This window comes from Apis cerana, linkage group LG14 (assembly GCF_029169275.1).
Source record: "Apis cerana isolate GH-2021 linkage group LG14, AcerK_1.0, whole genome shotgun sequence".
NCBI classification, from domain to species: Eukaryota; Metazoa; Arthropoda; class Insecta; order Hymenoptera; family Apidae; genus Apis; species Apis cerana.
The window spans coordinates 1,931,861-1,946,364 of NC_083865.1; the positions used below are offsets into that span (position 1 = coordinate 1,931,861).

The following is a 14,504-nucleotide window of genomic DNA, read 5'->3' on the forward strand; positions in this document are numbered from 1 at the left end:
TTCAAAGATTGTTCGGAGTTGGCAGTGATGTACAAATAATCCTCAGTAGAATAGTCCTGACACGGATCAGACATTAGAGATATCGAAGATATCCAAGTTTACGTGTGTGTATCCGTTACAGATTAACTTGGGTATCCAAGTATCTTACAAGAAAGTTTTTACGTGAATATTGAATGCAATGAACAATAAAGAACGTGTTATGATAAAATTTGTTATCATAACTTTATATTATATCGACATTTTTCAAACATTTGTTTGATTATTGATTATATTTTTGGAAAACATGAGTGTTTTTAGAGTTGTAATTTTAGACATGTTTGATAATGAATACATATAGAATACTACAATTTTTGAAAAACGAAGTTAATGAAAGAGATAAAAGTATGTATGAATATATTTATAAGATAAAAATTTAAAAGCTGAAAAATAATATTCAAAAATCAATTTTATGGAAACAAAATATATATTTATATTTATGATTATATAAGTCAGATATGTCTTTTGACAAAAATTAATATCAATAAGAAAAAAATATAAGAAATTCTTTTTACGATATTTTTCTTTTTTTTGAATGTAATCGTATTTTTTGAGATACATATATTTTATATTTTTCATTCGTTATTATTATAGTAATATTATTTATTATAAGTGAAAAAATAAAATGGTAATTATTCGTTTTTAACGTGTGATACGAAAATTGTTTTACAATAAAAGTATGAACTTTATATGAATTCTAATAATATTCTTAAATTTTTTCTCTAAACAGATCCTAAACAGAAAAATTATTCTTTAAAGAATAAAAATATCCGATTAAAAAGATTAACTAGATTCTTCGGAAAAGCTTAAACATTAGATTTACTCACACTTTATATTATCATTGCATGTAATACATATTCCTTTGCCATTCATAGTGCAAAGCAACTTCTATAAATAATATATCCTCGTAAAACTTTGTACAATAAAAGTTATTTCTCGCTACATGCAACATAATCATACTCTCTGTATACTACTAGTTTTGTTTTACAAATATTTCTTGCAATTCAGTTCATTTTAATTCTAGCGAAATTCACTTACTCTGATATTGTCTTTTCTTAGAGAAGAACGTCAAAGTAGAGGCAGAGCGTGAATGATCAGAAAATTATGAAAATTAACCTATGCTATATTAGAAGTTTCTTCGATTACGCTATATGTTCGATCCTTCTTCGATCTTAATTACACAAAAATAACATTTTCTACATCTCTAATTGTCGAGCGATATGTTTAGAAAGATATGTTGGGGTTAAAGCGTGAGCATAGTTAATGTATACTCTAGCTAAATAAATGTATGCATTTAACATTTGCATGTAGCGAAGACAGACATGAGGAAACGTGTATTTTACATATAGATAGGATAGTTAGTTATTCTCGCACTATATCACGATAGAAAATGATACCGTGATTTTTTTACACATTAATACATAAATCTTATAATACTACATATTAATATTTTAAAGTTACTTTCAAATTATTTTTCGGAAATGTTCTAAATATTCAAAATGAAAACTACAGATAAAATCTTTCTTGTTTAAACTATTTAACTTTACAAATAAAATGTACAAATAAAATTCAAGAGATAGAATTTTAAAGAATTTTTTCGCAAACATCTTAAACGTTCTAAATAAAAAAATATTTGAGAATTTCTATTCAATTTATTTAATTTTACACTAAAATGTGTCTTCTAAGAGACATTAAAATTTCAAATATAATATGTGAATATTGCAAATAAAACAAAGAATTTTTATTCAGTTATTTAATGTTTCTATTTAAATGTGTTAATAAACATTTATTACAATATAATAAATATTCCTAATGAAAAAATACTTGAGAATTAAATCTATTTAATTTTAACACCAAAATGTGCCGTAATTATATTCATTCACGAATTATTGAGCATAATTGCTGGTCGGGGGTCGATTTTCAATGCATACATTCACCGCAGCTTACGCTTTAACGATAATTAATTAATAGGGGATTACAAAATCGATATTGAGAGATAATTTTAATTTCGACATCAAAAGAGAGGCGTTTCATTTGATCCCTGGCCTTTCTTCAAATCGTTCACGTTCAAAGACAGACGCGAGATACCGAGCAAAATGGCAAACTGAAGAAAATTTCCACAAAATTATTGTCGTAGAACGAAGCGAAGAATTAATTCTCCGAAACTGAGAATTTATCCTGGTTAATATCATGTTGAACTTTCGAAAACTATTCTGCTTCGAAATCAGACCAAACGCAGGAAATTACTTGGGGAACATCGGAGGCAGAGATCGAGCGCGACAAGCTCGAGATGCGCTTTAAAAGTCTGTCCCAACGAGTAAATTGTTGAGAAACTTGTTTAAATAAATAATTGACTCCGCGTGGAATTCTCGAAGAACTTCATTCAGCTTTTGCTCTTTGATATACCTTTCAATTATGATGTTTAGTGAATATAAAAGATTCTGCGTAATTCACAATTTATTCGAGCTTTAATCATTTTCACGAAATAAAAGAAATATATTTCTTTCTGATGTGAGAAATTTTTAATGTATTTTAAATGCGATTTTCCTTGAGTCAGCATTGATAATTGTACTTTGCTTTGAATGAGCATAACGTTTAATATTCCATCTACAAATTTGTAAAGAACCGAGGTTGGAATAAAAAATAAAATTTCTTGCGATATAATTTTAATAATGAATGAAATATTATATAATGAAACAATTATTTAACTTTTTGATAACGTTAAAAAATAGTAATTAATAACTTTATTTTATATATCCATTTCCGATTTGAAAAATTTATTAAATAGAAAGTAGACTTCGTTTCAGTTCATCGATTAGTTTTTGAGAAAAGTGTATGACAAACAGAGACATTGATTTTTCACGAAAACAAACTTCAACTTGCCCATATACTTGATTGAAATTAAAGTTTAAAGTAAATTTTTACTTCAATAACTAGCATGCCATCTTGAAAGATTTTCAGCTAACAACTTAACACATTACGGATCTGACATTTTACTATAACTATGCTTGATAATAAGCTATATTTTTAAATAAAATATTTTTAAATTACTTGTAATTTAGTTTCACGAAAGACTATTTTTAAATTCGATTAGATATTCTTTGTTGACAATACAATAAAAATAATATTTATTAAATGGTCATAAATATATGATTTAAATTAGTCCTCACTATAAAATATTCATTGTTTGAACTTTCACAATTATTTGTGCCATTGTTCGACTTGTTAAATAAAAAATTCAATTGTCCAGATTATTTAAATAATATTAAATATAAGTAATAATTAAAATAATTTCCTAAGAAATCAAATAACATAAACAAAATGAAGAAAATAAAATATTCTTATATAATTATTATTATTATTATAATTCTATAATCATTATTATGAATATCCATATTTTCACCGTAAGATTTCTTATGCTTCACAAATATTTAATAATTTTATTTATTCATTATTTATTCGTTAATATCATTATCTATATTTAAATAATTTAGAATATCAATTAAAAAATTCTTAATGATTAATACTTCTAATTAGAACAACTTGTTACCGTTGTAATTAATATTGATTGACAATATAAAATGCAAGACATCTGGTCAACGACTTCTGATGAATTATTGAACGAATTATAAATTATAATATACATATTTCTTGTAAAAGAAGGAAAATTTAAATTAATAAATTGAAATAAAACTAAAAAACAAAATATTGAGATATTTCTATAAGTAAATATTATTTATAAACGTAATACTATTTCATTTAATATTTAGTAAATAAATAATGAGAAAATATTATTCAAAATTTTGTTGGATTTGATGAAATATAATAAAAAATTATAATTTTTTTATATAAATAATTGAAAAAGCATCGAAGATGATTTATTATAATATATTTTTCATTTTTATTTTTTAAATAGTGAAAAGATTTTCTTTATATATTTTTTAAACAATATAGTGTATGTTTTGTAGTAATGATTTCTATATATTTTAATATAATGATATTAATTATGATAATAATGTATTTAAATAATATTAATAATATAATTAAAAATTTTATTTGAAATACTATTACTGAAAGTATATATTATTTTTCAATGAAATATTTATTCTAAAATACTATTTCTATAAGTTGCTTATAGAATATATTTTTAGAAATAAATAAATTTATTTATAATTATTTATTTGAAAAATTTAATTTATTTTTTCTAATTCTGATCTCATGATTTATGTATAATATATTAAGATAAATAAGTAAGAAAAAAAATATATAACTTATTATGTAATAATATATGTAAAATATATGTAAAATATATTATATAAATAATTATTAAATAAAAAATATATTTATATAATATATTAATATATTTTTATAAATATATTATATAAATATGTATTAAAATCCATTAATATTTTCATTTTTTTGAATCTTATTAAATCAATATATTTTTAAAAGTCAAATTGGAAATTATTATTTCTTTTATCTTTATAGAACTTTCATTTTTTCAAATTAATGATCGAAATAAATTACATTCTTCAATGATATTATTTTATTATTATTAATAAAATTTTATTTTTATCTTATATATATAGAATCTTTTAATGTTAGAATTCAATTTTCTTGAAAATTTTTCCTTTCGCTATTTTATTCTTTTAAAAATAATCAATTTATTTACAAAATGCTCGAAATGATTTTTAATATCGTTTAAAGAATTGAATTTCTTTATGAAGAATTACTAAGATATTTGATTATTCTATTTATTAAAAACGTGACATAACTCAAAATTTGCGTATTGAAATTATTAGTATAAAAAAAAACATTATTATGTTTTAATTTTTTTTAATAGAATTCTACAAATGAATTTTTAATTTGATATTTTGATATAATGTCTTATACGATGTCTTATATAATTTGATATAATGTTCTTCTAACGATTCGAATCATTCAAAATCATTTTCTCTAAAATTATAATTTTTGAGTTGTTTTCTAGCAAGTGTGTAATATAATTATAAAATATCAATTTATAATATAATTAAATTGTAACTAGTTAATTTTTTTATATTATTATTTGAATCTTTATAAAATAAAATACATTATTGAAAAATTAAAGAATTGAATATATCTTAATATTAATATAAAATAAGATTTCATATATATATTATGTATATTTTATATAGATTATATATTTTTCTTAAATCATAAAAAATGTTGATATAAATAATAAAAAAAACTAGAAAATCTAATAATATAAAAAAGTTATCATTGATTTTAAATATGATCACTGAAATATAATATCAGAGATAACAATTTGAACGATTCAACTGCCGCTCAATTAAAATTTCAACAACATCAACAAAAATTCTCTTGACACTTCACATTGTATTTTCAAATACGTATTTTAGATAAATAATAAATAAATTTTCAATATCTTGAAAATCAAATCTTAAACTAAATTTGTTTAAGGAACAAAAAAAGACTAGATTAAAAATCATTTTTTTTTATATAATTAAACGCGAAGAATCTGATTCTATGGTCAGCATCTCGAAATAAAAGCGAAACAAACTCTCCAGTTAGAGTCGCGAATCGATCTCTCCTCAAGAAGAAGAATGATCGTGGATCGATGGAGTTTGGGATTCCCGGTTGACGAGGATGATTCTCGTCGAGCCGTGAAATCCTCTTCATGGGATGCACCGAGCACGGTCAGGTTCGATGGGCTATATTTCACACGGCCATTATGCCGTGGGGGTAATAATACCGCACAATTACCGTGGATCTCAAGTTCTCGAAAGAAAGGAAATAAAATCAGCATAAAGCGAGCTACCAAATGGCGCCGGCAGACCTTTAATGAAAGTACCAGTGGCTGGGTAAGAAGGAAAGGCACGAAGGAATAGAAGAGGTGGAGGATTGGCGGGAAGGAAGAAGGAGGGCAGGGCCCTTAAATTAATTCGCGATGAATTACGTCCGCACCAGCTGTTCGCCCAGTTGTGTTTATTTATGAAGGAACTAAGATCTTCTTCGCATAGTCCTTAAACCCGTATTCCGCCCATATAATTTCTAGCGATGACCGAATTCTTTTCTCCTTCCTTTTAGTGAGACAAGACTAGACTAATAAATCTGCCAACTTCCGACAAGTTCCTCAGGATCATTACGGATACTAAGATCAGAAGGTGGAATGTTAAGGAAGGATTTGGAATCAACCACTTAATCCTAACATTTTTGGAGGAGAGAATTCAAAAAGAGATAAAAAACTTTATTTTATTCCCAATAAAGAAATTTTTATGGAAGATTAGTGAAATTTCATATCGCAAAATAAATTTATTTAATGGCTAAATAAATGATTTATTAGATATTAAATAATTTATTAGATTTAAATAATACTTATGTTTGATACGGTATTACAGATTTTTGTTAGGCCTGTATCTTTAGTATTATTTTTTTTTGTTGTAATAAATATTTCATTTTTTAATGTGTTTTTTCTATTAGTAGATTTTTTTTAAATAAAATGTTTAAAATGATTTATATACAAATGAAAATATAAAAAAGACAAGCTTCAAAGGATGAAAAATCAATTATTCTGTATCAATTAATTAAATTTTCTCACCGAATACTGTGCTTCATATATTGTACATTTATTACAAAATAGTACATTTATGTTTTAGCAAAAGGCTTTACTAAAGAAAGAAAAATTTGTTTATTATAAAAAATTTTAAATTATTATCGTTCAAAAGAATAATAAAATGAAATTTATTTTATAATCTAAACATATATATATATAAAGTATATATATTATGTGAATAATATATATATTTTATATGCAATGGAAAGTGTTTTATTTTCTAAATTTTTTTTGATAATATTTACAAAAAAAATCATAAATTTAAATTATTATCTTTTGAAATTAACATTTTGTTACATTTTATGGAGCACAGTAATTACAAATACTTTATTTGTGATCTTAAATGATATGAAATAATCTTAAATATTCTACAATTTTAATCTCTCAGTTAACTGTATTCGTGTAATTTCGATTTATTTATGTATTTCGATGTTATTTATCTCAAATTAGTCTTTTTATATTGATTGAATTTATAGAATACTGAGTGCATTCGTAAGATTAGATATTATTTTTGTTTTGTGAGAGAAATAAATTAAATTAAATCAATAATAATAAAAATTTATGTAATCGATTTTTATAAAATAATAATTCAATTAACGGTTTTTAAAATATGATATTGAAAATGAATTGATAATTTATATATAATATGTTACTAATTAAAAAATATATATGTGAAAAATATCTTGAGAATTACTAATTTTATAGATTATAAAATTTTCAAAATTTGATTACTTGGGAGAAATAATTTATGTTAACGGAAGAATTAAAAATTTAAAACAATTGGAATTAAAATTTCTTAAAAAAAAAAAATAAAATAAAATAAAATAATTTTATATAATCATATTTATAATTAAATAATGATAAAAGAAAATGTTTGATGACATTCAAAACAGATTAATAATAATTATTTCTATTATATTAATCACAAACAGATATTAAAAACAACGTATGTTTTTCTACAATAAAATTCCAATTTTACATATGCGTTATTATTCTTCTAAAGCGTGATATGTTGTAAATATATCAATGATAAAATGATTGAATTGGTATTTATTTTACAAACAGCAGAATAACAAAATTTTATGTCGAAATAATACAATGAAATAAAAAGCGAATCAATACAATGATGTCGCGTGAATACAAAAAAGTGATTATAGAAAAACACTTTTCAGAAATTGAATATAACATTAAATATTTGAAATTTACTATTTATAAAAGTTTTATAAATAAAAATATATATTTCGCGTTTTATTTTTTTGTTTATAAAATTTATATGAAAATTTTATAATTGTTAAGGCATTAGATAAAAAACTACGTATAAAAACTACGAAATTAACAACTACATAATTAAAATATATTTTTAAAATTATCAATTTTTAATTAAAATTTTTAATCATAAAAGAAGGAGAAAAATTATAATTAAATAATTATAATTATTTTTTAAAAATTATAAATCAATAAGAAATTAAAAAAATAATAAAAATAATTTTATCTTAATAAAATAAAAATTAAAAAAACAATTGAATATATCGATTATTTATAATTTATCTCAGAATGACAAAATATATTTTCTACTATAAAAATAATCTCTCTATAAAAATTTAAATTACTTTAATAAAAATGAAAGAAAAAAAAGTTATAGCGTTTCAATCTTCCAATATATATATCATTAAATTGGAAGCACAGTATTATCCTTAATTAAAATATTCTATCTACTACTTTTATATTTTTAAAATATTTTCATTCTTGAGTTTAATTTTTAAATAAAGTTAAAAAATTGTGTTATGTGATTTTCTATGATCTAGATTTTTACTAATTTTAATATAATTTTTATCAAAAAAAATATCTAAGTTTTCACCAATTTTTATATATTTTTTGTGATAATGTGTAAAAAAAATAAAAATTTGAATTTTTAAATATTCTTTAAAGTTTATTAGATAGGACATTTTAAATAAGAAGAGCAGAGTACGATCCTTTGCATCTTTCAATATAATTCCTACAAAATAGTTTCTAATCTATCTTTAATCCCTACCAATGCTTCGATAATAGCCATGAACGATTTGAGTTGAGGAGGAAGTTTCCTTAAGTCTTTTAATCCTCAACAATTTTCCAAAGATGAAGACCAAAACCATTTCAAATGAAATAAAACAAAAAAAAATCAAAAAAGGAAACAGTAAATCATTTTATCGATAGAAACCACAGTAGAAATATATCTACACAAGTTCTTGGTGAAAAAAACCCATTGATAGCACCCATCGATAGTTCAGCCGTCCTCGAAGCTCGAAAGACCGACAAGGACCTGAAGGACATTCATTTATTTAGTGTTAAATACACACAGGCGTGAGCGTCCATCGACGTCGTAATCGAACGTTAAACTTGTCACAGTTTAATCCCCAATCACACGATTCTCGACTAACTGTACAAGTTCTTATCCCCTTTCTCCCCACGTTCTCACCTACCTCTTTGCTGACACGAAGGGATTAAACCGAACTTTCCTCCGTCGATAAATAAACGATTAACGAGGGAAACACAAGTATACGCTATCAACAGTCGAAAATACAAAAATATCATGAGTTAACGTGTTCTCTTTCACGTTCATTCTCGTTTCTATTCAACTAAAATCATCTAGAGAAAAACGAAACACGCTCATTCATATGATGCGATGTCCATCTAAAGAACGAACGAATATAGGATACCTCGATGAAAGATCGTGCGATCATGGAAATTGATGAGAATGTGGAAATGACAGTACTTGTTAAGAGTAATCGTTCCTTGAAATGTAAATTATAATTATTAATTATTTACTAATTAATTATTATTTGAAATAATAATTACATATTAATTATATATATATATATAATATTAATTATTATTTTAAATAGAATAGGAAAAGATTTTAAATGGAATAAAATAAGAAAAAATTCATAAAATTTTAACTTTAGATATATTAATGTTATATATATATTGAAATTAGTATATTATTTCAATATTGAATATATTGAAATTAGAAAAAAATATTATAATATTTAAATTTCCTAATATATTTGAATATAACACATTTCTATTATTTTTTCCATTCATAATAATAAGTAAGGAAAATCAAGGCAAGAAAAATAGTTGGAAAACATGAATTATGTTCAGATCGCACGTTTCTGATCAAGGTCACGATATGATCGTATATTCATTTTAAAATCGCTTGGTCCGATCGAAGGAATCTGCTAAAATACTCAAGACTTAGCCAAGGTGTTCCTTATTTGACACATAAAAAGCTGTCGACAGTCATTAAAAACGCGATACATTCTATTACGCTTGCTTATGAGATCTACTTATACAGATACTTTAGTTACCCTGACGTCGCAGTATGCACACACATGTACACGTGCAAGCTTGCGTGTGTATGATACATAGTACGTGTACAAACATATGTACATATACATCACGCGAATTTATTGCCGCTGAAACTGAGAAGTACACCTGGCTTGATTCGCGAGCATACGTATGTACAGTGAATCACAGAAGTCTTCGTAATATCAGTTTAACTATAATTTAATATCAGCTTAACTATAATTAATTGTATTATTAAAAATTCTGTTTTTAACAAAAGAGCACAATTAATTATATAGAAATATTTAATTTTTCTCTTTGATATTATCTACAGATATAAAATCAATCCTTAAAGTTTTAATGTTTTTTTTTAAATATTTTTAAATATCATGTGATAATTGCGATAAAAATGTTTGTGATAATATAAAACGAAACAAAATTTCAAATGTGTAAAATATTTAAGCTTTAATACACTGTTATCCTTATAAAAAATGTTATCGGAAAAAATTGTACTCAAAATATGTATAAAAACATGAAAAAATGATAAAAATATAAAGATCGGTTTCATCTTATCTTATTTTATCTTATCATAGAAATTTTTTACTAAAAAAAAATTTGTTATTGTGGATTTATTATAATACATTATGTTTTTGTTATAACACATACATTTATATATATAAATTTTTATTAAAATCAATTTATTAAAATCAGAATTTTTTGGATTAATTCTTTTCTTCTAAGATTATGTATGAAGATTTCTGTGACTGACTGTATGTGTGTTGTATGTATATAAAGAGTGTGAATGTGTATGCGTATGTATGCCAGGATTGTATCTTTTACTTGTTTCTTCTATCTTTTTTTTTTGCACTTTTGTTTATTTCCCCTTTTGATTCATTCTTACATCGTAGTTTCTATAAAATTTTCAATTTTCAATATTTTTCAAAATTGAACAAATAATATTACAATAATATTAAGTATTGCAGTAATATTAATTTAAATTTTACAAATCACAAATTATACATAATTATACTAAATATTACTTTAATATTACTAAAATATTATTAAAATTTAATAATAAAACAAAATAAATTTGACAAATTTATCTCATTATTCTATTTCAGAAAAAGTTCAAATTAAAATTGTAAAAGTTATAAAAACAGAAATTTATAAGTTATAATTTGTTATATATATAATATTAGTTATATAATATTAGTATAATAAGTTATAATAGCTTGTCAAATCATTATTACTAACTTGTGAAATATTATATCAGAATCATATCTTTTTTTGCTTTTATGATATTTTTTTATTTTTTTATAATAAATGTTATTTATGATAAATGATAGGAATTGTACATATATATAGCAGGATAAATTTTCAAATTTGTTCTATTAAATAATTTTAATTTGTTAAATGAGGAAAAGAGATATAATATATTATAGTAATGAATTTTGTTGAATAAAATTATATATATTATTTGATTGTGCTTTTTAAAATTACTTACAACATTTTCAAAGAACAAAAGATTAATCTATATTTATATAGATATATAACACATTATGCCAGTCACGTAAAAATACGGATTCCATGAAACCATTCGTCACTACACAGTCACGTAAAACCAAAGCCGATACATCGTTTCATATAACAAGAAATATCTCGTCATGAATTGTCTTTATTTAGGAAATATATTTTAAGAAATTTGAAAATATTGAAAGCAATAAAATATCTAGGTTATGATTTAACATTTATAATTTATATGTTTCAAATTTATAGAATTGAAAGTTAATTTTTCTGTTCTAAAATTGCCAATTTTTTCACAATCTTTTTTAATTCATTAGTTATGAAATATTCGACTTTTTAAAAAAAAGAAAAAAAAATAAACTCATAGAAGTTTGAAATCATTATTTATGGTATATCATTTTTCTTCACTTTTAGAATACAAAAGAATATCTTATCGAAGTTTGGTCAAATAATCGATTATTAAATACCGAAAGACTTTTCATATTTCTAATAGCATATCTAATAAAGAGTTGTTTATTTTTGTAATGCATTTCTCTTAGTAAAATCGCTTATTAAATCGAATAGAATTAGTTCGAATAATCGATATTCTATTATATATCAAAATTTCATTTTATGGAAATATATCAGCATAGGTAGGTTATTGGTTACAGAAACATGTAAATATAACTAAATTATGAATAATTTTTGCTGTAACTATTTTATAAAATATAAGTCATATGCAATATTGATCATGTAAATAAAATGTAAATCACTCCAAAGATTTATTTCTTAAATTTATTTCTTAAATTTTATTAATAGTAAATAGTACATAATACAGTTCGCGTAAATAAATATATGTTTTAAAATTTTATAAAATTAAAATTTTTAAATTATTATGAAATACTTCTATACTTTATATTTATTCATAACAAAATCTCAAATAATTTGAAATATCATTTTATCTTTGAAATATCATTATTTTAAATATCAATTTCATATTACTTTTAAAATTATTATTTATATTTAACACTTGCACTATATAAAATTTTCAATTTTTAATAAAATAAATAATAAAATCGCTTCATTCTTTATAAAAATTTATTTAACCTTTCAATTTAGAAATCTTTTTCCTACATCACGTCCAACACAATTTTTAGTTCAACATTTTTCAAAAATGTTCTCCATTCACAAATAAAATCACGATGTAAAAATAATTCAATCAGGGAAATCACTTCACGTGCATCAGATTAATTGAACAAAGCGCACCATACGTCGATTTTTTTTCTTACACTGTTAGAAGATTTTCAGTATATATATATATATAATATATAACAGATTAACCAAATCTTTATCCGTCCATTCACTGATATCTTTGATGAACGATCAGCGCAAAAACGACGAGGATATTAGAAACTAGATGGTGTTCCGCTTTGGAATTCGCGATTGCTGGCCTTTTCTTACCCATTCTTACAGTTGGCACTGGTGTGGCGACCGATGGATATCCAACATGGTGTCCATTTATCGTATTGTCAACGGATAGAGGTTTGTTCTCCATTTTCTCCATCTCTGCTGAACCATACACAATCTCATCCTCCTCGTCATAGAAAGATGGTCGTGCTGCTGTTTGTGTTTTTGCTGGGCCCGAGATCTCTGAACAAACAACAAAAGACATTCCTCTTTGGATATTATATTTTTAAATTGAGGTAAGAGAAATAATTGTAAATTGTTATTCGAATTTTATTTAATTGTAGATGAAACTTATGAAAAATTAAATATTTGATAAATTATAAAAATTGTAAAAATTATAGTGATTGATTACATATACTAGATATATTACTAAAATGTAAAAAAAAAAAAAGTTACTTTATGTTAATAATGAATATTCACAGATATATACACGATTTATTGATCTATTATTGTTTTGTGAAAAATATATTGATTTTTTCCGCAGATATAGAAATATAACGTTATCTTCTATTACAAAAAACGACAATATATACGACAATATATAGTAGAACAATATTATAAAATTATTGATTTTTTATCTTTCATTGTATAAAATTTATAATAAAACTTATACATGATGCTATATATTTTTTATAAATATTAAATATTGTTAAATAATAATTGGAAAATAATTAAAAATCGATTTTTCTTTTAACTATAATCCTTGATGTAATTTTTGTCATATAATATTCATTTAATTTTTAATTTTTATGTTATAAAATTGTATAGTACTTAATAATAATTCAAATAATAAGACATTAGTTAGAATTCAAATAATTAATATTAATATATATATAATGTAAAAGTATTTATATATATGTTATATATATTTATATAAATTCCATTTTTATGAAAGAATTCTATTATATGATTTAATAAAAAAAGAAAAAATGAATCGATTAATTTCGAATTTAAAAACTTTTTATTACAAATTTAAAAATATTTATTCTTAAGAAAATTTTGAGAATTCTCTATGAGAAAGTCAGACTGATATAAAGTTTGGTTGCGATCGTAACTAAACAAAGTATTCCTGTACTTGATTAATTACAGAAAAAGCCTAAATTGGATAAAAGCAGTAAGAGGAAGAGAATACTTTGACTGAATGAAGCTCTTAAAAAACTTTAGCTAATTAAAGTCCTACTCATATTGAAGAAGTTTACTTTCTAATTTTCTCGTCTCTCATGAGCTTTTTGCTGCCTTTGCAGTAGAAGTCAAATATTTCAACTCAACTGATTCAATGATACTTCGAAAAGTAATAAATCAATTCATATTAAAAAATTCTAATTAAATTAATTATCAAAAATTGACATTATTATATTAAATTAGACAATAATTTATAATTAAAATTTATAATTAACAATCAATTTACTTAATTAGACAATTAATTCACAAATTAAATAATAGATTATAATTTTTCTAAATAATTCAACAGATTTCAAAAAATTATTATTTAAATTTCTATTAGATATGTATTTACATATATTCTATTATGTTTACATTATTATCATTTGAAATATAATTG

General features: G+C 22.6%; 1 protein-coding gene across 2 annotated transcripts in view; it reads right to left on the bottom strand.

Moving 5' to 3' along the window:
* Positions 1-12,393: 12,393 nt before the first annotated feature.
* LOC108004398 (lachesin-like) overlaps positions 12,394-14,504 on the bottom strand; it is a 173,259-nt gene continuing 171,148 nt past the window's right edge. For both annotated transcript variants that reach the window (XM_062084194.1, XM_062084193.1), the window contains exon 10: positions 12,394-13,126. In XM_062084194.1, the coding sequence (XP_061940178.1) occupies positions 12,837-13,126 (290 nt within the window). In that variant the 3' untranslated portion in view covers positions 12,394-12,836. The remainder of the gene's footprint in view (positions 13,127-14,504) is intronic.